This window comes from Pyxicephalus adspersus, chromosome 9 (genome assembly GCF_032062135.1).
Source record: "Pyxicephalus adspersus chromosome 9, UCB_Pads_2.0, whole genome shotgun sequence".
Lineage (NCBI taxonomy): Eukaryota > Metazoa > Chordata > Amphibia > Anura > Pyxicephalidae > Pyxicephalus > Pyxicephalus adspersus.
The window spans coordinates 51,113,987-51,141,933 of NC_092866.1; the positions used below are offsets into that span (position 1 = coordinate 51,113,987).

General features: G+C 38.7%; 1 protein-coding gene across 1 annotated transcript in view; it reads left to right on the forward strand.

Moving 5' to 3' along the window:
- Nucleotides 1-1,450: 1,450 nt before the first annotated feature.
- Nucleotides 1,451-27,947, forward strand: part of SPON1 (spondin 1) — a 185,672-nt gene continuing 159,175 nt past the window's right edge. Inside the window, 2 exon segments of the mRNA XM_072421896.1 lie at nucleotides 1,451-1,948; nucleotides 24,777-24,883. Of these exon segments, the coding sequence (XP_072277997.1) occupies nucleotides 1,723-1,948; nucleotides 24,777-24,883 (333 nt within the window). The 5' untranslated portion in view covers nucleotides 1,451-1,722.

Consider the following 27,947-nt stretch of genomic DNA (forward strand, 5'->3'; position numbering starts at 1 on the left):
GCTAGGTACACACTCGCAATAACTATCGTTAGAAAACTAACGACTGACGATTATGCACGATTATTTTGAACTATAGTATTGTGCACAATTCTGTACATGTTGTAACAGTACGTTCATTCAAATGTAATCCACCAATATTGTACACACACTAGTTACGATCGTTTGATAGATGCAGGAAGTGACATGTATGGGAGAAAGTGTATTGCAGAACCATCCACGATCACTGAACGATCGTATACGCAATAAATAGTGAACGATCATCGCTCAATCAGATCCGCCGGGAAGGTTGTTTGTTTCCAGCGACAATCCTCATTCGTCCGAGTTGTTGGTCAGTCATTGTGCACTTTTTTTGTTAACAATTATTGGAAGATTGCTCGTTAGTCATTTGTTTCCAACAATAATTATTGCAAGTGTGTACGCAGCTTAACACTATCATACTTCTCGGGTGACAATCATCCAGCATAAAGTATGGAACTTTATGGCCCAATCTAGCCAATCAGTGGCCCTGCCTGGGGAAAATACTCTATAGTTACTTCATCCATTATGTCCCGGCCATAGGGTATTCACATGCTTTTCACAAAGTGAAATATTCGGCCTGATTTATTATAGCTCTTCAAGACAGGAGAGGATACACTTTCATCAGTGAAACTGGGTGATCCAAAAAACCTGGAATGGATCTGGTCCAGGAATTAAAAGCCTTTGCTAACAAATAGCATATGCCTTTAGGAAATCCATTCCAGGTTTGCCGGATCACCCAGGTTCACCTAAGAAAGTATATCCTCTCCAGCCTTGGAGAGCTTTAATAAATCAGGAATATTGTGTTCAGTGCCTTACGATGTTACATGACCGTTGCAATAGAATTGGGAAATGAATAAAAATGTGAACCAGCTCACTGACATCCAGTTTTCCTTTCTTGAAAGTAATAGATAAAAGTAATAGATTGCCGCTGTTTATACATTCCATGAGCAAAATCAAATATTATGGAAACACTGTTTTCACTTTTTTAAAAATAAATAAGAGATGCATTGAAACACACTAACCAAAACACATTAAAACAAAAAAAAAAGCAAAACAAACTATAACAAAAAGCAGTAAAAATAAATAAATACATTTAAATATATATTTATATGTAACAATGTGATTCAAGCTCTTTATTATTGGACCCCTTAGCAGCTTCTACAACCAAATTGTAACATAAATGACCAGCTGTACAGACCAATCATTAATCAATCAATCAATCCTGTTTTGCTAATTAGCCACAAAGAAATCTAGAGTTCTCTTCTTCTCTTTGAGATGCTACATGGGCAAACAGAAGTAACAAGTTTCTATGTAATCTTCTTTCCCTCCATAGCAGAAGAAGCCTCAGCAATCAGCATCTGTAAACTTAAAAGAGAAAAAAAACAAATGTAACTGTATGCATCTAGTAGTAACTATAGACTTTGGAAAGAATGTGCATGATTAATTCTCAGTGTGTTAGCTGAGTCCATGTAGCACACAGAGCTTTGCTGGATGTCTAGGAGACAGCAGCCTCTCCATTGCTCTGCTATTTCACCAAAGCCTGTGAATTCTGCTGGGCTAAGTAAACATTACAGTGCTGCTAATCACATCCAGTGAAGGAAAACAGCACTCCACTTAGGAACTGGCAGAGATTAGAGCTTTCTCTCCTTGGTTCCCATCTACAGCTCCCTGGACCCCTCTACCCCCTTTTTTTAATAATTTGCAATGGGACTGTTAATGCAACCTTTATACCTTTACTATGTGGCTGTGACTTGCTTTTCAATGGTCTCTGGATATACAGATGAAACTGTAGAAAAAGCAGTGAAATCTGAAGGATATTGTAGCAGGATTCTCAGAGCTCAAGGAAGTACAAGGAAAGAAGGGTACAATGAATTTAGCCTGAGAGTGGAAGGGGATCCTGAATACTACAAGCCTGCAAATACTTACAGGGGTAAGTGGCTCAGTGAGCACAATTTGGGGGGAACAAGGGAACTGTTTTCTGCTATATGTATAATCTGTACATGCTTGTTTAAAAATCACATGCAAGCATATCAGTTTGTGGAATCCTGGATCTGTATAAGTGTAATATGGCAAAGCAAGATTTATGGAGTTTAAAGTAAGGGTTGTGACATTTTTACTTTCCAGGGACACTTTACTACTGAGCTGCTAAAGTCATGATCCTGCACAACAGTGAGCTATCGGGATTATTTAAAGTGCAGTGCTGCGTAATGTGTTGGCGCTATATAAATCCTGTTTAATAATAATATTTATTGATAAATTAACAATGATGAAGAAAATGAACATTAATAGATGAAGTGTCTTTAATGCAAGAATAGAACGACTCATGGTGCAGATAATAGCATAGCCAGGTTAAACAGAAAATCCAAGGACATTTGAAATCTGATGCTGTCTCTTTAAATTAGGGAGTCCGGCTATATTATTGTAATGATGTAAAGGAAAAGTAAGGTTTGCCATGTTATCATTCCAGGGACACTTTGCTGCTAAATCATCATGTTCATTAGTGTCCTGGAGAGCTTTGGAGGCAATGTACAGAACTATGAATTACTATCACTTGCAAACTGCTGATCAATAAACAATAATGGAGAAAAGAAAATAATCATTAATAGGTGAAATGTCTACAGGGCAGGAAGGGAGGATTTTATGGTACTGCTGATGGATGAGAAAAAAACAGGAAATTCCAGTGACAGATCTTCAAAAGCCGACACTGTCTCTTTAAATTGGGGACTGTTGGCAATCCTGTTGTATTGTAGTAATGTAATGCTAAAAGTAAAGGATTTGTCTTTTATCTAACTTTTAAGGGACGCTTTGCTGCCTCAATTTAGTGTTTTTGGCGTATATTTAGGAAATGGTTATACAAATAAAATTGTCATTGGTAGATCTTGATAAATTTCTACAGGAAGGGAGGAATTTTTTTGGCACATCTGATCCCTAAGCAAAGCCATAAATATTCCAATATTCCAGAAGGATGTAACTCGAAAGCTGATGCCGTCTCTTTAAATCAAGGACATCTGGTAACTCTATACTGTTGATTCACTTTATCAGAGTTCCCAGCTGTCTGATTTCCAGGAACAATCCCAAGTTTTGGAGATTCATCCCTGGAAATTTTTGTCCCTGTCAGATTTTCAACAATCAAATCCCTGTGGCTTTTAAATGCCAAAAATACCTCCAAGCCAATTTAATAACTGTGTCATGATGGAACTTTAGTATCTCAGTCCCCGCACACGGGATTGTAAGTAGTTTAGGATTTGCACTTTATCAGCCGAGCGTTCCTGCAAACAATTTGCAGTTGTTGGCAATTATGCTTTAGCTTATATCCTCAAAACTCCCAGATGGGTTTGGACATAGGACAAAGCTTTGTATTAAGTGGGGTTACCCACACCTATAATTACCAAGATCCCCTCTTAATTTTAGCAAATGCTGATTGACTGCTATAGGTTATGCACTTTACTTGTATTCTGCTTTGCCATAATCTCTTACCGACAACCCAAGAACGGAGGAAGATGTTGGGGCACATCATGGAAATGGGGATTTAACCTCCTATGTTAAAGCGATCTTTACTCTAGGAGCTGTAAAAATGTAGAATAGTCTTGCATAGAAACTAGTTGTTATCTAAAAAAAGGATTGGATTTACCCATTGCCCTAGGGGGTCAGAAGTGGTTTTTCTCCTAAGTAAATGCAATCATGTTAAAGTTGGGTTCATATATATGTGTTTGGATTGGGCAGCATTTATTTGAATGGGCTGTCTACTACACGGTAATACAGAGGGGGGCTTCTTTTATATTGGCACTGCGACACATGGGACATACGGTACCACAAACCCATCACCGGTGGTCTGGCACGTTGCTTTGGGTCAACACGGTGCATCAAAACCTGGTGTTGTACTGTAAACTGCCATGCTTTAGGGTTGGGCAGCAATAATTTGAATGGGATGCCTTCTGCATGGTAGCACACAGAAAAAGGGTTCACTTTTTTTATATTTGCAACACAAGGTACATTATGTGGTATATGCAACACGCCACTGGTGTGGTGACCCAAAGCAACTTGGCAGCCCAATGCACCAAAGATAGGGGTTCTTCCCTAAGTGTGTTGTATTGTGCACTTCCATCCTTTAGGGTTGGGTAGCCGTCATTTGAGCACACAAAAAAGGGGGTTTCACATTTTCTACAAAGGATACACGTCACAGGTGGACTGGCAAGTTGTGTCAGGTCACTACAGCGCACAAAATCTTAGGGTTCATATCTAAATGATGGTTGTGCTACACACTGCCATGCTTTGAGCTGAATTTTTTTGGATGGGCTGCATACTTTTTTATATTCACAGATCAACCCAAGGTATATTTGGTTCCATGCAACACATCACAGTTGAGCTCGCAAGTAGCGTTGAATCGCCACTGCTCACCAATGCTTGTTGCAAGTATTAACTCATGGTGCTATAGAGTACAGATATGAACCTGTTGCCTTGCTCAGAAATAAGGGAATTGGAGTATAGGACTATTTCAGGAGTATTTTAATAACTGAACCTATTGTTTGAACTTTCCATGTTACAATATTCTTCCAAATATATCGGGTGGCTCTAGACGCAACATACATCGGTCTCGTTATGAACATACATTGATTAATCCAGATAAAACTTTACATTGATGCTTATCTTGCTTTATTACATTATGTGCAATGACCCATAACAATTAGGTAGCCATGATCATTCACTTATCTGACTTCTGCAAAGGGAAAATTGGTTGCTATAAGTTATTAGTGTTCTAAATAAATCCAGCATATGGGTTTCACAATTACTCCCCTGTAGCACTTTTATCAGACAGAACCTTCTGTACTCCTCAGTAACAATACAGTAATTATAATGTTTAGATAAGCCAAGCATTTAGAGTAGACACAAATGTTATATGTTAAGGACACATCAGCCGTTTTTGTCGGTGATGTGGAATCTACACATTGAACAGTGTGGCGGTGAGTGTTTCAAACATGACATGTCAGCTACATGGCACAGCAATGATTAATAATTACTGCACATTTATGCAGCTGATCCTTCTCTGCTAACAGCCAAGTACTCAGCGCTTGAGGCTTGGACTGCGAGCAAAAACCTAAAGAAACACCAATTGCTGTGTGATAAAAAGTGAAGCTCCGCATGTTGCTATAGACAATTTAGTCTTTTGCATTGAGATTTAATCACTTGCTCCTGGAAGTATTTGCATTTCTAAAAGAGTCTCTCCAAGGCATTAGCAAATGGTTAAATCTCCTAGTGGCAAGACATAAAGTGTATGTATGTTTCTTATTATTAATAAACAAGATTTATATAGCGCCAACATATTACACAGCGCTGTACATTAAATAGGGGTTGCAAATGACAGACAAATACAGACAGTAATACAGCAGGAGAGGACCCTGCCCCGAAGAGCTTACAATCTAGGAGGTGGGGGAAGTAACACACAATAGGATGGGAGATATGTAGTGGTGGGAAGTAGTTAGAGTAGTGCCCTGAAGAGCTTACATATATGTGTGTGTGTGTGTGTGTGTGTGTGTGTATGTATATATATATATATATATATATCGTACTATCCATGTCTCATTTGAGAATTTCCATTTCCATACCATATTACCCCATGATGCCATCAATGTACCAGTCTTCTTCTTATATGAGCCCCACAAGACATTAGCCAAGACAGCAGTGCTATGTATAATTGAATCTCTTGCATCTGAGATTTAATGACTTGCTGGTAGTCACTGCATTAGGCTACAGCTAGACAAGGCGTTAGTAGTTTCATCCTAATGCTAAAATTGCAAATGATAGCCAAACAAATGAAACAAATGGCTCCCTATAGAGTTAGCTACATGAGTGGCATGTGGTAGCAGCTTGGTGTGATCAATCACATTGTGTAATCATGAGATTGTTCACATTAAAAGCCATTTGTTTAGGGATCATTTGCTATACTTGGTAACAGTTGAGCTCTAGATTTTACGATGACTGCTAGGAGGTGGTTAAATCTATTGGTAGCAGACATTAAAGTGTGTGTGTATATATGCTATCCATGTCTCATTTGGGAGATTTCCCTCTACGTAACATAGCATCCCAATGATGACCCCCCCCAGCCTTCTTTCTATAAGACCCTTCCAAGACAATAGACATTTCCATACCAGGCTGGTCTCAAATATTGTATGCTATGTGATAGCCCAATGTAAATGAATAGATTTAAAGTCATCACACAAGTAGCCAATCATGACATGAATTTTGAAGGGGTGTATGGGGAAGCCAAAAGTTCTGGAATGGATTCATGTCCAATGTTCATCCCAGCGTCTTTTCGATGGGCACACTTTAGTAACCACCCAGCTCTTTTTGAGCGGTTACTGAATAGTTAGGTCAAAATACAAAGTCCACCACCTATCTGCAGCTTCTTCCCACCCAGTTTAAACTAATTTCCGGGGAGAATATTAGTGTGAGTTCAGGTGACAGCCAGTGTATTAGTCTGCATGTCACCAATTCAAGAGGGAATACTACTCTAAATGTATCAAGGATGCTTTGATTGCTGAACCATCATTTATTATGTATTCCAAAATGACTAAATTGATCAGCTGAGTATTTTAAACCTGGGAAATTGGCTTAATCATTATCACTTTGCAGTAATTAGATATTTCCCCGTGCTCTGAATTAAAAATGAAAGCTTGAGAGGTGCCCTGGGGCTTTAGCCAGCTTGCTTTTGTTTTCCGGCTATGTTGTAGTTCCCTTAGGCACGCTATTGTTTAAAGTGTACTTGTTTAGATCTCAAACATGGTTTGAACTTGTTTAGATCTCAAACAAAGTTTTGACAAGATAAAAAAAAATACCCATGCTTTCTTTTACCTCTACTTTGAGCTAAATTAACCCCTTTCCTTACCACAGAGGTATACTAACCAATTAGTGGATGGCTGCAGCCTGCGGAATCTTGGAACTTTTTTCCTAGCTGGGTCTGAGCACTAAATTCATATAGACTTATAGATGGCCATCTCCCTATACGGAATATGTTACTGAGATAGCCACATAGAGGTCTGTAGGTATTTACCACTCATTTTGCAGGCATGTTATTTATTATCATCATCAATTACATTTTTAGTGTTATAAAAAAAGAAAGCATACCATTCTATCCTAACATAAGCATTACAAGTAATATTTTGAATTGTGTAGTTCGATTTTAACAAATTGCACGTTAAGTGAATAATTAGTACTTAAATGATAAAAGAAAATGCAAGCATACGTGTTCCAGAGCTTATTTAGGTTGAAACCAATTACCCAGCATGTTATTTGGTGAAAGATGTACAAATGCTTTGCCTGACCTGAGAACAGTTCCATAGCCCGCTTGTACTGCAACATTATAGACAGGCTGCACATGTACAACATTCATCCACACTCTGATTTACACATTCACAGACTGATGCCATTATCACAGCTGAGTTTGCATTTCTGCCTGTGGTTATTGCTCATTGATCCTTAAGGAAATAGTTCATAGATTTATTTATTTTTTTCCTTTCTGGATACCAGATATGACACAGCCGCAGGCTTTTCACCTGGCTGGTAATAACCTGATAATGCTAAAAGTCCATTGTGTATCGGCTGCCTGATGTCACAAAATACAGTTGCTTTGGGATCTCCAATTTAAAGCAAGCAATTTGCCCTTTTTACATTGGCAGTCTTGATGCTTTTTGACTGCTGTAGCTAATATATGTCATTAGGTTTCCATGGAGGAATTTAGAGGTGTTGCAGGAGCTGTTTAATAGATGCGGTTATCCCGTGTATAGGTATTTGTAGAGAGAGTTTACATAATCTCCAGTATTTTAGAGTACATGAAGCAAGTCCCATTGGTTTTCTGCCACCAGTGGAATTTATAGTCAAGTCCCTATTACTGTTATGCAGATGCACAAACTAAAGCTGGTCATATATACAGGGGAAGACTTGGAGGATGGGGGGAAAAAGGGACATGCAGGCATTTTCCACTTGTATATTATTATTACAATATCATAGGATGGTGGCACTCAGTAGAGGTATTTTTATTACTCTTTGCCTTTGCTTTGCCTTCAAATCCCTCCACTGTTTTTGTTCCCACTTACCTTTCGGACCTGGTAAACAAAAAATATTCCCTTAGCCGCTCTCTTTGCTCCTCCAATGACCTACTAATGACTTCCTCACTCATAACCTGATCACACGCACGGATACAAGACTTTTCTAGAGCTGCCCTAACTCTCTGGAATGGTCTTCCTTGTACTATTTGGCTTGCTCCTACTTTCTGCTCATTTAAAAGGGCACTCAAAACCCATTTTTTCAAACTTAATTAGGGGTCTTTTGAAACCCTCACTACTTCCCACCACTACATATCTCCCCTCCTATTGTTTGCTACCTCCCCCACCTCCTAGATTGTAAGCTCTTCAAGGCAGAGTCTTCTCCTCCAATGTCAATGTATGTATTCGTCTGTCATTTGCAACCCCTATTTAATGTACGTCGATGCGTAATAAGTTGGTGCTATATAAATCCTGTCCTGGGTTCCCTGGGACCCTGAGTTCAGGGACACATCTGCTCTTTGTTCATACATGCATTCACATTTTCTGGCAGAGAGGAGTCTACCAGTACCAACTTTCCGTGTACCTTTAAGCTATTCTGAGGATGAGATTGGCAAAAGAAGCAAGGTGTGTCCTCTTTTGGCTCATTTGCTTTCCTCCAATTCCTTTGGATTACCATCTAAAAATGATTTCATTAGGCACATGGAAGCTCCCCTTCATCTGTACAGTCATAGCCTCTCCCCACCAGACCAGATGATTTGACCAGCTTTCTACCATCTTGCTTTATTAAAGGGGCTTGGAGGTTGCAGCTTGGCCTTATTGATATCCACTAGGCTCCCATCACATGGGGAATAGTAGCAGGTCCAGTGGTTGTAGGTGACACAAAGCTGTCTCCCCAACTTTTATAGCCATTTTAGAACAGTGGTGGGCTGCAGCTTTCTACCAAGGTTTCACTGTTGTTCAAACTGATGCTCCTATTATTATACAAGTGACCACTTTTTGCACATGGGGAGTCTTTTTTTGCAAAGTCTACTTTCAGCTGCCAAACGTGGTTGCGTGCCTTGCGGCTGTGGTTTGGCTCTCCTGGAAGCAAAAACAGTTGTCAGGAAAAGGGGCTGTTTTGTTAGAAGCCCACCCAACTATTATTTTTTTTTTTTTGAAGGTGGGGTGGTATTTTAGGTCCATCCAAGATATCTAGATACATGAATGCTGAAATGGTATAGTGATAACTTATTATTTTAAAGGAAGTGACATAAAGGCCTTTTACCCACAATTACTCATAGACTTAACATTGCTCACTTCAGTAGAATCCAGGTGGACCATTTGCCAAATCTTACCTTTTTTTTGTTATTTGCTATGTTTTATTTGCATATTGAAGTGCATTAAGACCTGTCATCTCTTATTAAATGTACAGTTCATATATCTAGGCAATCGGGATTCATGAACTGTACAGACAAATGTGCGCACACATATTTAGATGAATTGAAAATTGATGGTTTGCTGAAAAAATTGAATTTGGAAGGTTTGCAAGTCAACTTGCTCATCCGAATTTGTGAAATCGCCCACAATCTACAACTGTCCCTGTTTATCCAAGCTATCTGCATCCTCATCCTTCCCTGAACGTATAGAAAATATTTTCTGTGTAAAAATATGTTCTTTATTCAAGCTGAGCCAGACAAGACAACCGGGAGACAGCCATGGAAAGCAGATTTTTGGCAAGGCTGTCAGGCTTTTCAGGGAGAAATAATGCGAAAGATTTCTCAACTTTGCCACAGAACAAGGCTGAACAAACAGAACAGTAGGTCAGATTGAGCACACGTTTCTTTAGGATCCCAAAATGAAGTAAAAAGGAAAACTCTAGATGAATAAGAAAATGTTAATTTAGGTAATATTTTTTCCATATCATTTTATCCATGTTTTTGCTTCACTAATCTAGGGGGTCTGCAGGGTGAATCCTTTACCTAAATACCCTGTGTCCTAATGTGTCCCTCAATCCCTTGCAGAAAGTTAAGTAATACTTATGTCATAAGCAGGAGTGTAGTGGGGCAGGCATGGGTGGGAATGCCCTGGCCTCAATTTTCCAGGGATGGGCATGCAAGCCCACTCTTATTTTGCTAAAAATTATTTGGTGGTCTGTGGCTCTGGCTGGTCCAACCCCCAGCCCTCCCCCGCAGATTCAGGAGAAGGACTCCGCTGGGGGGGGTGCACCGGCCAGAGTCACAGACAATGTCTCCCGTATAGAATTGCAGGCTCAGGGCGGTGGGTGTGTTGTGTCTCTGAACAAAACCCACCCAATCTCTCATCGCAGGCTCTGACCTGAAATGGGAGATTGAGCTGGTTCTGGTATCATGAAATCACTCTGGAGGAAGTTTCTTCCCCTTTGAGTGACACACAGGCAGGGGTGTCCTGGGGCGGGCATGTTTACATAACAATGATTTTCAAGCCCACTCGCAGTGGATTGTACTGTGCCCCCTCTTCTTTTTTTACGACTACACCCCTGGTCATAAATGACCCATCTCTTGCTTTAAAGAGGACATTGCGTATTATAAACCACACACCTTCGAAGTACTCATAGGTATGAATACTTGTTCCAAGTAAAGTTATAAATCTGTCTCATGAAAACTGAAGACGAAGTCACCAGCACTCCAAAGAACAGGATTCTTGCTTTGCTGGTAAAGCCGCCTCACAACATGTAAAAGCCAACATTTTGGGACCGGGCAGGGTCCCTTCCTCAGGGCAACATCCTCTTTGACCATCTGTGATTGAAACCTGAGCATTTAGAAAGTGGGAACATTCACTGTTCAAGTTATTTTGAGTTATTGAGCTGTGTAAACTACTGTACATCTTTTTTTTTAACAGAGGGTAAGGAGAAACTGGAAGACCTGAAAATAAGCCTAAAGCTCCATCTGCTGGCTGAAGAAAAGAATAAATGGTGTTTACCCCTTTCTGCCTTTAAAATGTATAAAAAACAATCCCCCTAAAACACTTTAGTAGTCCCAATATCGATTGATTACTTTTTTTGTATAAGAACAATTTTCTCCCAAATAAATTCAATGGGAATGCAAAGATGCTCAGAACTATGTCAAATCAAGATAAACTATGCTGCAATTGCCCACCCACACAAGTAATAAATATATCCATACCTTTAAACTTTATACTTCTGAGCCAAAAACAATATTTCTGGGGACAGACAAACTGTTGACAAATTTCTTCAATTTACTTTTTATTCTGGAAATCATACAGAACTTGATATCAGTCATAGTTGGTTGCCAAGTCTATCTGAGCCCCGAGGCAAAGCCATCATTTTGTATTAGCACCTCTAGTGTCTGCTTCCAATATATTACATTTCCTGTAGCTCTGTGCGGTAAGACATCCCCAAAGGTTCTAAAGTGTTTTTATAAATTATCCAGGAGAGAAGAGATAAAGAGTTTCTTCTGAAAAATTTGTTACGTGTCGCATGGGGTGACCTATCTAATGCTGTGTTGAGGCTGATAGCTAGAAAGTGATATGTGTGAGTTGAAAATCTTTACATAAATATTGTCTTCTTCATTGCAAACATTTAGAATGTGTCCAAGGTACTTCCATTTCTGAAATACTATTGAAACATTCCTTACAGAAATATTGCAAATGACTTCATTGGTCATCATTTATCCCCTTGACTGCTTTAGCCTCTTATCTGCTCCATATGTTTGCTTCTGCAAGCTATTGTAAATTCTTCTGTCGAATTTACCATACATGGATTCCTATTGACCATCCTGGTGTCTGTAAGTCTAGATAGCGGTTTGCCATAAAGTAAAGCATAAAATTGAACTGATGTACTTACAGCTTCTGAACAGCTGAGAAACCTTCATTCCATCAACAATATTCTACACTGCTCTAAAAAGTTAGGGAAGACTTGAATACCACTGTAGAACACTGTCAAGTACAGTAAATTTTGGGATATCAGTTAGGCAGTGTAACTGACTATAAATCAATTTCAACTGCTTTGGTGAACAAAGAGCAACCACAGGTGGACAGGAGAGGCAAACCAACCTCCAAACAGAATGGGAGACATCTCTCTCTCGTTATTCTTCCTGCCCGATTTTTAAATCTGTCTTGCATTTTTCTAGTGCCCTGGTCAATACTGGTACTGCACAGTGGCATGAGGAGATACCTTTTGTCCACTCGGGTTGCTCAGATAGTCCAGATCCTACAGGATGGCACATCTATAGGGGCCACCACAAGAAGGTTTGCTGTGTTTCCAAGGAACGTCTTAAGTAAAGAGGAGACACCGGATGATCCTCTAGACAATGAGTGATGGACAGGGCCATGGAAGGGCAACAACCCAACCGCAAGACTTGTATCTGTGTCTTTGTAGGAGAAAGAATAGGAGGAGTATTGTCAGAGCTCTACAAGATGACCTCCAGTAGGCTACTCCTATGCATGTTTCTGACCAAACTTAGTAACAGCCTTCATGATGGTGGCATGTGGGCCCAACATCTTAGTGGAACCCGTGCTCACACCCTAACACCATGCAGATTGACTGGCATTTGCCAGAAAACACCAGCAGGTTTGTCGTAGCTGTTCCGTTGTCTTTATAGATGACAGCAGGTTTACAGTCTGATAACACCTTGGTAAATGTTAATGCTGCCTGTAATATCATCCAGCAAGACTGGTTTGACAGTGGTTAGTAATCATCCCTAGAGCCATTATCAAGGCTTGAATGTGATTGGCCTTGAGTTTGGTTCTGGAGCTCAACATCATAGCATTAGATATGTGGAACTAACAAATCTCTGCTATAACGGATGTTTTGGGTTCATACAATGGCTTGTAAACTTTGAGCCCAGGATGTTTTTATCTTCAAATGTGCTTCTAAGTTCAGGGTGCTTTGATACGGAATGTAGCACTCACCTGGTGGGATGTCATACACTTCGATTTAGTATAACATAAGATTGTCAAACTAGCAGCTTACTCAGTCCTCCTGGAGTCTTCTCAAATCTTTAAAGCATATTAATTGTTTCACAGTTGTATGAAAGTCTGCATCAAATTATGGGACCAGGTAGCAATACCAGTATAGGCATATAGTTAGTAGTCTTACCCAAGGCAGCTTAATGTGTGTTAGAATAGTCCGCTGTTCTTTTGTCAATGTGGATTCTATTAACAAAAGAACAGCATTGAGCTGCCTTAATAAAGCCTTCAAACATATAACAATTTTCAAATACTGCCAAATCTTCTATAAAACCATGTTTGGTTCTCATGTTGAAAAACTTCAGCAGCCCAAAAGAAAACTGTGGATGTGCTAGCTTTAGAAAATAAGCAAGTTTGTTAAAAAAAAACCTTTTGAAATGAATGCTGCAGCCTTTTTTAATTAAATTGGACTTCAAATTTTTAGGGTGATTGCTTGAATTGAATAAAAGAGCCATAGTGAACAAAAGTTTGTTCTTCTCCAGCTGAATGCTATGAACAATTTGCCAATATTTACACAACCCCAATTGGTCTGCATAGGTCAGCGGGTTTTGTTCCTTAGTTATACATCTGCTGTTAGCATTCCTCCCTTGGTGTGGCAGGTGTCCCAGCTGAAGGACAATGCGGGGATTACTCTGCGGGCAGAAAGACTAATACACAGTCTATTTACGAGCTTCTCCAGGGCCTTCGCTCTTCTTAAACGAGGAGTCCCAGCAACCATTCAGAACTTGACGGTGGCTTTTCATCTATTTACAAATGGCGCACACACATAACAACTAGCCAAATTCAAATTGGGATAAACATGAACAAATTTCAATACAAAAAAGATAATGTCTTTTGCTTACATTTGCATTTGTTTACCACTTCTGCATACTATGATCTAGAGATTAAGAAAAAAAATGCAATATTGCTCACTATTGTAATGCCCAATCCCATTTACTGCTTTTTCGATAGTTTGAAAAAGAGCGGAGAAAGGTTAGAGCTTCTGTCTACCTGTGTTCAATGAGCATCAATAATGTATAATGAAGATATGAGAATATTTATATAGTTTGATATATTTGCAATTCCAAGGTTACGTCAACTTTGTCCATGACAGTGGTTGTGGGGGGTGGGAAGCTTCAATAGCTCATCATTCTAGTGATGTCAAAATCAGGACCTACTATCACTCAATCAATGAATGAGGTGGATATGGTGGTGCGTGCACAGTGTGTAGGCAAAGCCACCTATAGCTAAAAATAGTATGTCACTGTGAGATTTTAAAATCAGGTCCTACTGCCACTCCACCATTAAATGTTGTGTCTATGGTGGTGCGTGCACAGTGTGTGGGTAAAGCCATCTATAGCTCTAAGCAGTATCTCACAGAAAAGGACGGCAATGTCACTGCTGCCTTAAAATCCAATGAGTGAGCATTGCCAACATATACCAAGATGTTCCAAGTCATGCAACTTACTAGTAGAACATTTAGGCAGTATTTATTAGCATGCTTGGAGAAGGAAGGAAAAAAAGGAATGGAGTCTTTTGTACGTATGAGGGGGGGTTCCAATGGTAAGTATAAAGATCAATTGCCTAGCCTGATTATAATTATTATTTAGAAAGAGAGAAAGGCAGGCTTTGCTAGGCATTATTTGTAAAACAAAAATAACAATTTTTTGGTTAAGCATATCCTACCTAGATTACCAGAGATCTACAATGCTGTCAGCTTAACTCAACATACAGATCATATGCTGTGAATGTATCACATTCTTACATGGGATATCTCGTCATTAACAAAAAAAATATAAATAGGAGGATGGATTGGTCTCACTTCCCGACGCGTTTAGCCTACTTGGTCGAAGTGAGACCGATCCACTCTCCTATTTATATTTTCTTTTTCATGACGATTTAGCCCATGTAAGACCATGTGAAACATGGGTATATCTTTCATATGTACATAACTCGACATACAGATTCTATGCTAAGTTGACGGCATAGTGGATCTCTGTCGATCTAGGTGAGAAATGCTAAACCAATAAATTATTTTTGTTTTACAAATAATGCCCAGTAAAGCCTGTCTTTCTCTTACTCCTCTTTCCAAAAAAGGAAAAAAAGGATATGTTCTGCACAGATAAAGGGCCATTTGGTGCATTGATGTAAAATTACTTCCTTTAGTATATTGCAGTTCCATTAATTTTGAATGGCCCTCCAACTCAATGGACGTCCGATGTACCTGCCTTGCAGTTGCACAACAACACACAACACCACACTACTGTTTGCTGCACTAGAAGATTTTCTTTTTTGTCTACTTTGTGTGTTGAAAGCCTATTTATTTTAATGCAGCAAATGGTAATGGCATGTGATTTTATAACACACGAAAGATATACATAAATGAGCTCTGAAGGGCAGAAGTAAATTTGATTTTGGGTTTTTATAATTTTTTTTTAAATTGCTATGTAGTGGGTCTGGTTAGGGCACAGTGCTTAGCTAATAGCTTCAACCACATTTATATGGAGTCAACAAGCCTGCCACCACTTTATTGGTTGATAAGAAAGACCTTTATCAAAAGAATAGGCACCATTTATAGACATAATAAATACTTAGCGCTCCTTTGACCTTTACCTTTTTCTTCTTTATTTTAGATTATTCTATAAATATTGTATGTGTTTTAGTTATAATGCTATTTTTTTTCCTCAAGTGATGACATGATCTCTGCTGAATTTTCATCATAGCTAGGAACTTCAGTATCTTCCATTACATCTTGCATGAATGCTGTAAGCACATAGTCGGCAAACAGTGATGTGTCTCATATGAAGTGCTATCTTCCATCAGCCTTAAAATGCTGCCTGGGGGAAAGTACTCAATTTAACAACTGACGGTCAGCGAGGTCCCATCTCAGGAGAATGTAATAATAAATTTTTGCGCACAGCTCTAATAGGCAGAACGTTTTTGAAGAGAACATAGTTCAGGGGGCATCTTCCTCCCTACAAATAATGGTCACAATTTAAGGGAGCAAACTGAGCTAAGAGAAGTAAAAGCTCTATTAGTGTGCACATCTGCTGCTCAAAACAATGATGCTAGGATACCACTTATGGAAGATTTTCAAGAGAACCAGTTCTTACCAAAATGAATGAGAATATTTAAAGGAATTCACCGGATTATTTGAACATTGGAAGATTCAAGTAGTAAATATGAGATACACCCATGATTATGCAGCACAGTGGCTCAGAGGTAGCACTTTGGCCTTGCAGCACTAGGTCCCAGGTTCGAATTTCAGCCGGAACAATATCCGCATGGAGTTTTTTCAGGTTCTTCCCGTGTTTGTGTGGGTTTCTTCCCGGTACTCCGGTTTCCTCCCACATCCCAAAAACATGCAGTTAGGTTAATTGGCTTCCCCCCCAAATTGACCCTAGACTGTATTAGAGACATTTGACTATGGTAGGGACATTAGATTGTGAGCCCCTATGAGGGACAGCTAGTGACATGACTATGGATTTTGTAAAGTGCTGTGTAATATGATGGTGCTATATAAATACTGTGTGATAATTCATATTCCATACCCAATAGTATTTTCCATTTATTTTTGTTCTCATAGGCTTGTAGGACCTTTAAAATGGTGTTCCAAATGTTGGTTGAAATGTGAATTATCCCTTTTTTATTCTTATACTGTTTTTTTTTTTTATTATTTGCTTTGTAACTTTGTATTCTAGTGCACTGTAAAGCAGATGTATTGTGTTTGAAACATCAAACTGCAGTGTGATTCATTAAAGCATTACCCCTTTGCACTTAGGTATTAATGGACCCAATGGTTAAAGTAATGAACAGTGGCCCCCTGTGTAGGATTGACTTTGTTCCCCCTTGCCCAACTGGCCCAGGGCCCCTGTTGGCTTAGAAGAGGCCAGGACCTTTGTGCAGCTGCACACTTTGCACGTCGCTATGTCCGACCTTTGGTAACCAGATGAAAACTGCTAATAAGGGTCTTTTTCTAGTGCTTGCAAAAAGTGGCCTTTTCACTGAGAGGTTATAAGCTGCCATTCTGACCTGGTTCAGTAGTCTATTCAATAGTCTAGAAAGGCTGACAAGTTTGCTTTAAAGACACCTTGGTGCCAGAAATTCTTTCATATCATTACATGTGCATTTAACATATTTTTTACCCGTTTCCAGTTTTTACTAGTCTAACAATTAACATGGAATGCTCCCAGAGCACATTGACTAAAATTATGTCCAATTGACCTGTAATGTAATTTACTTTATAGAGTTTTTATTAAAGTAAACCTAAACTCAGATTGGTATTTAATTTGCATCAAAAACTGCACATTTTTTTAAATTTTTCACCTGTTTTCACATTTTTTTTTTAAAAAACCTTTATTTTTTAAGCCACTTTCTATTTACATGCACCACAGTTAGCTGCATCATTTCTGAGGAGTGGGTATTTGATAGTAACAATGGCAGACGGATGGCAGACCATTCCTATTCTTATTCAGCAGGCTGTTTGTACTCTTCACCAAGGTGCATGAGATCGGGTTGTAAACCTATTACAAAGTCTAAACATGGACTTTAATACCAGGCTTATCAGATAATATTTTAATGAAAGCCACATAGTTTAAAAGATTGAAAAGCACACAAACATGGTAATGATCATATGAAATATTAAGTGATTGGTTTTGCTTTTGTACGTTAATCTATGTCAATAAAAATGAATAGTAACTTACCACAAAATCCATTAACACATGCTGCAGTTACAGCCAGTGTAATTACTATTTTCTGTTCAGTATGAACTCATTCACAAGAATAAATATCTTCTCTATACAGAAAATACTTAGCTCGATAATTATAAAAACCTCTTATTGTCTACATAATAGAGACAGCCCATTACAAGAGACAAAGACCTATAAATTTAATGTATAAATCCTTGTGCGTATATATTATGAATATCCCATCCTATATTTTAGACTACCTTTATGAGATATAGGGTGTTTGCGTCCTAAAAGACTTAAGCTATGTACACATGTCCAATGGTTCTCTCCGGATAATCGGCTCAGGGCCGATATTGGAGAAGAATCTGGTGTGTGTACAGCGCCCGTCGACCATCGTCCGAATGACCATCCTGGCAGATCCACGGACTATGAATGATCCTAATGCAAGGGAAGAGGGGTGCTGCTCCGTCATTCTCCCCCTTCCCTTTTAGAAGCAAATTCAGAGTCTCCTCAGTTGGCCCTCTTTTCAGTCTAATGCAGGGTCCTTGAGTAATGATCAATTTGTGCTTCTCCGTCAAGTCTGATACCAATGATCTTATGGCAAGGGGTTCTACGTACCAACCACCATGTTCTTGTACTGTTAGCCCTAGATATTGTAATTAAAAAAGGGGGTTCCCTGAACACCTGAAAGTTATTTCAAGTGTTTCCCCCATGCAAAAAGTTTGAGGAAAGCTGATATAATGTATCCAAAAATACACATCTTAACTATCAAGTGTGTATAATACACTATGCTACTCAATCAACCTCTGTAAGTTATTGCATTTGTTATTTTAACTGCAACATTAAGAAGTAGTGCAAGAAAAAGGAAAAATAAGATTACCATTCATTTTTTGAGTTATAATTATTCATGGTCCTAACTGAGGTCATGGTAGAGGTCTATCCTTTGGCCAATTTATTTTGCATGACAGGACAATGTCCCTGTTTCACATCTTAGTTGGAAGGTATGCTTTTGGTTCATAGTTATATAGATTAAAAAGACACAATTACATCAAGGTAAACCACTAGGGAAATAAACATACAACAAACCAACATATCCCAGGTAAAACCATAAATACACAGTTGATCCAGAGGAAGGCAAAAAAACCAAAACACTTTTAAATCATGGTTCAATTTGCTCCAACAGATAAAAAAAATCCCTAAATCCCTCCTGATCCTGTGAGGCAATCGGATGTTTCTTGGGATCTTCAATCTCTGGCGTCTTTTTTTTTTTTTTTTTTTTAAAGCAATCTTTATACCTTTCTAAAACTTTATTAGAGAGCCTAACCGCATTTTCCTAGACCTTACTGAAGACCTTCATTATACAGAAATTAAACTTCTTTTCCTCCAAACGGAAAAAGTTCCCCTTTGTCCTTTTGTAATAATCTTAAAATAATTAATTGGGAAGAGAGTTCTCTATATGGACCGTTTATATATTTATACAGGGTGATCATATCCCCCTTATACGTCTCTTCTAAAGGGAGAATAGATTCAGTTCAGCTAATCGCTCCTCATAGCTGAGCTCCTCCATTCCTTTTATTAGTTTAGTTGCCCTTCTCTGCACTCTTTCATAATGTCCTTTTTGTGAACCGGTGCCCGAAACTGGACTGCATATTCCAGATGAGGTCTGACCAATGCTTAGTTCATGGGATTGTAAATAGGAACACTTTACTACTACCATCTCCACTTATTTCCTGCCGTCTTATTTATGTAATATTTATCAAGCTTGTGGTCTTGTTTCTGCCTCAGATCATTATTCCCCTCTAGATGTTTTTCAGGCAGTGAAAAGCAGATGACTCGATGCTAGTGATTTATTTTGATACAATCTCCATGCAAGTAAACATAGAAAATGCGCTGCACGATGCAGATAGAGGTCACATGCATCAGGGGAGAAGTAATTCACAATTAATGTTAAATGAAATGGATGTGTGGGAGGACACACAGTACAGAGTCAAAAAGCAGAAGTGGAATATTTGAATGGATATGTCAGTCAATGAAAACAACATTGTACTCATCATATCTGCTATATTTAATTTGTAGAAAACGAAGAGACAAGTACCTGTTTTATGGCTATATTTGCTCAAGTATTGCACTCTGTTTCCCGGAGGTCACCTCCAATAAAGCTCATCTAATGGCTCATTGCCACAACAGCTTGGAGATGTTTTTCTGTGGCTTGATATGAATTCCAATTGCTGAGCAAAACTTTTCATCCCGTAATGAAAAGTGTTCGGTAAACTCTTACTTGTTCCCTTTTGGTATGGTGGATATACCATTGGAATCATGTGTTCTTCTGGTTTTAACACTCACTTAACAGTGGCTCACTTTATTTGCCATGACCTGTACACAACACTTTGATGCTGTTTTTTTTATATCATAGCAGTTAGCAAAACCGATCACATGGTCATGGTCACATATATCGGTGCACCAGGACACCCACGTGTCCTCGGGTGACAACTCTGCTCCAGCAGAGGCACAGAGTCTGTCTGCATTATCTTCCTTGGATAGCATCTTTAAGCTACGTACACACTTCCAATTATTATCGTTTGTAAACGAACAACGAACGATCCTGCACGATATCTGCGAACGATCGTATAGCACCGATCCTGTACATACAGATAACGACACGATCGTTCAAAGATATTGTACACACGTATATATACACACAGTATATATGAATACACTCACATACACAATACAGCCTGTATCGATCAAATGTTCGTTCATCGCGCATGCTCAGAACATGCACGATCACTGATCACTGACAAACGACCGTACACACAATAGATGGTCAACGATCGTCGTCCAATCTGATCCGCCGGTCCGGTCGTTCATTTCCACCGACTATCCTCGTTCGTTGGCGTCGTTGGTTACTTTTTTTACAAACGATTTTTGGCCAATCGGTCGTTCTTCGCTCGTTCGTCGTTCATTTCCAACGATAAAAATTGGACGTGTGTACGCAGCTTTAGATGAAGTGACAGGCCCATTTCACCTGCATGTGACCCCCTAAGCTGCATCAACTTGTTTCAAGCTGCAACCTGGGTGATCCAGCAAACCTGGAATGGGTCTGGTCCAGGATTGAAAACATTTGTCCTCCCACACATCCATTTCAAATTTCTTTTAAGAAATCTGTTCCAGGTATGCTGGATCACCCAGCTTCACAGATGGAAGTGTATCCTCTCCAGCCTTGGGGAGCTTTTATAAATCAGGCCCATTACAATAGGAAACTTGTCTTAGACCACTTGTGGAACATTACCCCAAGCATCAAAATGCATTATTTGTATTTATTTCTTTTTTTTTACGTGTTTTCTGTATGTGGTCAATAGTTACCTTTTGTGAGGTTTTGCAGTAACTGCAAATAATTACAGAAATTTGTATAAAGTACAGCAGTTCTTTATTGATAAATATTTCCAAAAATGATTTGGTACACAGACATTACAGCGAGGTAATGTGTAACTTGAAACTGATGCTGGCACTAGGTTACAAATTACTTCTTGTATAACTGGTACTTACCAGTACTGCTGCTCACTCTTGGTTTCATGGTTACTGAACAATCATGATATACAGGAGTGTAGTTGTAAAAAAAAGAAGGGGCACGGGACTATCCATGGCGAGCAGGCATGCGCATCATTGTTATGTAAATGAGCCCGGCCTACTACACCCCTGCCTATGTGTCACTCAAAGGGGAAGAAACTTCCCCCATTGTGACATCATGATACCAGAACCCGCCCACTCTCCTATCGCAGTTCTGAGCCTGCGATGGGCGAGTGGGCGGGTTGTGTTCAGAGAGACAACCTGCAATTCTATACGGGAAACATGATTCATGGCTTTGGTGCATGGACCAGAGATGCTGACCAACAAAGAATTATTTGCAAAATACGAGTGGGCATGTGTGTCCATTCCCAAAAACAGTGAGGGCACGGCGTGCCCACCCCACCCCACACCACCCCTGGTAATAAAGGAAGTGGGGAAGGGCACAGACGTTAAACACTTCTAGGATTGTTAAATACCAAAGAATCCTACATATATTACAGAACTGGAACAAAGTGAAAGGAGCTCCCAGTGTAGAAGGATAAAATTTACTAGGATATAAATTTTTGCTACTTTAAGTCTCCGGTGAGGATTATTCTCATCACTTCCTGCCCCTATAGTACCTTCAATAAAATTTGCACAACAAAGGGAGTGGGCAAGATGTGTTTGGGTGCAATTCAGAAAGAATGGGTTTCAATGCGTTATTTCATATATACAGTGATTCACTGCACAGATGTAAATGTGGCGTGAAAGACAGAGAAAGGACCTGCTCATGGAAACCCAAGTTAGCATACAATATTGATTGGTTAATGAGCTTTTTTTAGTTTAGTAAAAATTTTATTTTAAAGTTCACCAAGTATTTTCCTTTTAAACCCATTATTGTAAACCTTGTGTTTATGTGTCAATTACCAGGTTGTTGTCAGAGGTGGTAACTATTCTTACAACCACCAACCAATGGAAATGTTGCTCACTGTGTACATTTCCCTCCAGCAGATACATTGAGAATTTTCAATATCTGGGGAATTTAGTAGAAGTGATGATAACTCTGGAATTTAGAAAGCAAAAATTTAGGTGAGCTATTGGCATGCAAATAATTTAGATTAGGAAGGCTGTGCATGATATACAAGGCCTTGGCAAGATAAACAACCAGCTGGGAGATAGTTGAAAACTTAAACTTTAATTTGTGAACCTATTGTGATAGTGGCAAAACCTTAAGTTAATCACAACCCCAAGTTGTAACAAACTCAAACCTCATCCTTAATAATAATAAAATTTAATGATTTATATATAATAAAATACAAAGGCTGGACAATCATAAAATACAAACTAACAGGCTGGCAGTTATTTGCTCATCAGCTCACAGCCTGCACTCCATGTTTTTGGACAGAGAGGGTTTGTTCATAAATATCTCTTCCATGCCATCTGGACGCTCAATTACCCAATGCATCTGATAATGCTTTGTGTACACATAACATTAAATAATCCACAGTGTAAGCCAAGATGCTAGATCACCCGTTACCATTTAACGGGAATTAATGTTTATGTGATGAGAAATGGTACTGTAGGATATTGTTCCGTTATCCATAGATAATATTGTTGCTGAAAATTCAGTTCCTAGTTAATGCTCAAATGAACCCTTTTTAGTTCAACTCTGTAATGGTTATTTTTACGCTTGTGAATGATGCAGAAATGGTTAAAATAACCTGTACTACAGCAATCTGGAGTCAGGCCATGGCTTTTGGGGGACTGCTGTTCTGTGGTCTAACCCTCCACCCTCCAAGTGGGGTTCATGTCAAACTGAAACAGAGCCATAATCTGACCCTTGAAATTGCTGCACTGCCCCAGAGTAAAAAGTTCCTTATGCTTTTGTTATGGACATAAGGGTCACTTAATATACCCTCCTATTGGAATTGAATAAAAACTATCTATGTGCATGAGTTGTGTTGAATGTCCATAAATCCAACAATGCTAGTCTAGGAATGACTTTGGCTCCCAGGCACTAACTCAGTAGGTCAAAGTGTCTTTAAATGAGATCAGAACCTATAACACTTTTGCTTCATGAATGTTACCATTGACACACACTTATTGTCTTTGTTACTGTTCTCAGAATTCCAATGTTGATAGTTACTTTCAAATCCTATGAAGGAGATATCACACTCCCCGTTGAATTGCAGGGACCAGCAGAACTCAATTTTTCCGCTAAGCTACATAAATCACAGCCTATATATTAAATATAATTATTATTTTCTTATGCATTCATGATACTATGCATCACATTAATGACACTTTATAATACATATGCGTTTTAACTCTAGGAGTTAGACACTGGTAGCATTCAGCCCAGTACAGCAATCGGTGCACAACTTTAAAGCTCCTCTCACATTTAACCTTCCCTGTAACCCCCAATATTATTTACGAGGCCATCACTAACTCCCAGTATAACCAACTCTCTTACCCTTCATATAGCCCTATCAACAGCTCTCCCTGCAACCCAGTATTAACCAAGGTTCACCCTAAAATTAACCCCCAAAATTTCCATCATGATAACCCTATCACTAACAATAACCTTAATGTAACTTTAACACAGTAACACTGCCATTAAATGTAAATGGTAATTGCCCAGTTTGACCTACCTTAAAACCAGCCCTCTTCCTGTGTTACGCCTTGTAACCTTTCCTGTAATCCTAACCCCATGCCCTCTTTGGCACGTAAACAATAATCCTGGGGCAGCACTGTGGCTCAGAGGTAGCACTCTGGCCTTTGCAGCGCTGGAGCCCAGGCTTGAATCTCGGCCAGGATACTATCTGCATGGAGTTTGCAGGTTCTCCTCGTGTGTGCGTGGGTTTCCTCTGGGTACTCTGGTTTCCTCCAACATCCCAAAAACATGCAGTGAGGTTAATTGGCTTCCCCCAAAAAAAATTGACCTTAGACTGTAATAAAGACATATGACTATGGTAGGGACGTTAAATTGTAAACTCCTTTGAAGGACAGTTGGTGACATGACTATGTACAGTGCTGTGTAATATGATGTTGCTATATAAATACTGTGTAGTAATAATAATAATCCTTGTAACTTTAACACCTAACCTTTTCTTCATAAAGTTAACGGCTTCTTTGTACTTGCATCTCTCTTCTGAGTTCAATGTACATGGAACACCAAGCGATACCAGGACCAGTAATATGGAGAATGAAATATATGGAATAAAATATATAGAATATATATATATATATATATATATATATATATATATATATATATATATATATATATATATATGAAATTAAAAAACAGTAGCTTGTTATAAAAACTGTGCTCGGTGTTTTTACAGCTATATGGGGATGGCCAACAAGACTCAAGAGTCGATCAAGGTTTTTCTATTCCCAATGTCTGTTTTGGATTAAGCTGCTTTTGAAAATGCCGATTGTATTCAGCTACTTGGAGGAGTCTGCAGAGCAATTATCTCTAAAATTTCCCATACACTGTATAGATATCAAACATATTCAAGTTGCAAATTTTTCAGTTTCCCATGTCTTTGTATTACAGTAACCCTCTCTGCCACTACTCCAGCATACTTCAGAGGATTTACACTTATTGCACTGAAAGAAGGTAAAGAAGGGGAAAAAGAAGAAGATCATGCAGGGTCATTCCAGGTAAGAACACCCTATTTTTAAAGTAGTCTACAGTAGTTTGAATATTTCAGTTCCCATACATGACTCCTGTGGTACTTCAAATGCCGGCCAGACCTACCAAAAATGTTATAATGAGGACCAAGTTTTAAGACCTTACTATCCACAATGCAAGGTTCTTGTTTTGCAAAATCCAAAAAATCCAAAAAATAATATTTGAGCCGGTAAGTAATTTTTCTAAAGGTACACATTTTACCGGTAAACCCTTTTTTCTTTAAGATCATTTTTGAATGGATCTCCCAAAAATCTATTCCTCTAATTTAGATCTATTTGATGAAAGCTTTCTTTTGATGAAAGTTGTTCTTTGTTAGCAATGCTTAAGTTGGACCTTTTCAGTAAACCAAATACATCCCTGAGATGGCACAATCCTGAATACATTAACAATGTAAAAAAAAACTCTTATCTTTAATCATTAGGAGGTAGTTCAAGTGGCTTTGTCTAGACCGAGATGATTACAAGTTAGTTGTAGTTGTTATTTTCACCAGTTAATAAATTGCAATTTTAAAAAGTTGGAGGCTTTAGCAGGGGCTGATCTGTAGGATTTACATGATTTACTTTTTTCTAAGCCTGCATTTAATTCCAGGAAACAAATACTGACCTTGGACAAACATAAATGGCTTTCCATCTGGAAAAAAAGGAAATGAAAGCTTTGTCAGATACAGTGATCACTGTAACTTTTTTTGAGAACCTTTTTTTTTTATTCTCTACTTTCAAAAACCTGTTTTGTCCCTTTTAATATCACCAAATTTATTGAAGTAGAAACAGGTTTTGTTCCTTTTACAACAGGCTTCAAATTGCAGAATGTAGGTATTGTAATTACCCTAAATTGGCAATCACAAACTCCATTCACCTGAACAGAGAACTGATTGCTGTTTTTTTCAAACTATACCTCCACTTTTAAAAGTGACAATAATTACCCTTAGACTTACATTGTGCACCATAGAAAGTTGACCGTTGGTTCATCTAACCAAAAAGAACTGGATTGGGAAATTATGTGATAATTCTCTTGTGTACAACTTGAGCCTAGTTTGTTTTTGTCATGATCATAATTTACACTGTACTGGCCGACCTTGTTCTTTTCATGTTTTTCCTTTCACAAATATAACGGATTATTGGAGATTTTGCCCAAAAAAATATCAAATATGGTACAAGAAATTTTAAAGGGGATTATAGGAAATACAAATATAGAATGATAAGAAGGATGATAATGATCCCAACATAAGATGTATAAACAATCCAATTAACACAATAGGAAAACAATACATTCAGTAAGATGCACGGCAAGGGGACATAAAATGAAAGTTTTGGCAAGCAACCCCAAAAAAGAAGTAAATCCTGGGTAACCATACAGATAATATCCATTCTTGCCATCAAGATGCATTGGAGGGTCATTGGGAAATAGATGTATTAGATAACAAGAAGAATGTAATATCCGCTTTGTGAGAGCTGGGGGAACAGCTATGAAGGATTCCCATGTTTCAAAGAAAGTACTCTCCTTAGTCTCTCTATAGAAGCTTCGATCCAGGCCATCTAGAGGACCTAGGACAATTTTTTTTTTTTTTTTTTTTTTTTAAAAAGACCTAAGGTGGGCAGGCTTAAATATATCCATTTATGCAAAATAATCTTTATGGCTGCTAAGGAAATAAAAGATAGAAGTCCTGGACCTCCCCAAGTATTTCAGACCACATGTAAATTAACCTAGAATTTCCAATTGTGGAGGGGGTTGGGTTGTATAGGGACTAGAGGAGCAGTGATCTGTAGCCGTCTAATGTAACGTGTTTCCAGTCTGACCCCTGGTCACTAGCATGACCTCAAACTCCAACAACCTCTATACCAATTTCACAGTACCCAGACCATAAACTATAGGATGTTTGCAGTCTTTAACCATCTCATGTAGCATGTCCATAGTCTGACCATCTCCTGTTGCATGTGTGTAATCTTTCTTATTGCATTACCTTCACTAAATGATAATCCCTTTGGTGATGTCAGGGGTTGCACTTGAGGTTCACAACTTGAAAAAAACTTGACCTCCAGTTATTTAATAGTTTTGTGCACTTTAACTAAAGCCGAAAAGGTGTTTGGATGTCAGTAAGGCTGTGCCAAACCAAGTTGTCCCTATGTGTGCATTGCAATTATATCAAAATAAAGCAAGGGCATTGATCTAAAAACTCCTTGACACCAAGTTTTCTGGTGCTGGAGATGTGACAAATTGTATTGAAGCTATTCTTAGTCTTTGTTTCATTTCATTGTTTCCAAGGCAGAACAGTTTCTATATAATTCAATGTGCAATCAATAGGGACTACAGTCAAAATATGAAAACAAAAATTTTTGTTGGTCATATCTATACAGTTATTTCCTGGCAACAATAATGGAGCAACTGTCTTTCTATCCAGGGCTATAGATGAGCAAATCTCCCTGTAAATGATAATGACAGGTCGGACTGGGACATTTTATTTACAAAGAGATTTTTCACTGCAAGCTCTTTGGCTGTCAGAGTGATCACTTACCTATGAACTAAGCAATTATTCTCGGTCATTAATATTGGACCCAAGCTGTCAAGGGACATTATGATCACAGGACTCAACTGAACAGTTCAAGATATAATGACAACAATAGCAGTGCCCTAAATAGGAGTCTTTGTGGTCAGTGTGCGTCTTTTCATGGCATGCTTTGCTAGTAATCTATATACCCTACCATAAGAAAGTCTTTCTCAACCTTTTATCTTTAGGAGAAACTATTAAATAATGGTGTTGTACAACCCCTGCTAAAATAGTCGTTAAAAATGCCCTTTTGATTTGATGTTTGTTTGAGGAATGTCCCCCTATTGTGGTGGTCTGAATTTTATCCTTGTAGCCATTAATGGATGGTTTGGGTCATGCCTGAGGCCCAGCTATGTAGCATTAGACCCCAAACTTTCCAAGCAACATCAGATGGGACGACAGTCAGCCACAGCTCAAGGAACACTGGTTTCATTTGGAGGAACCTTATAATGTTTTAGTAGGGATGAGTATGAATGCCTCTGGCATTT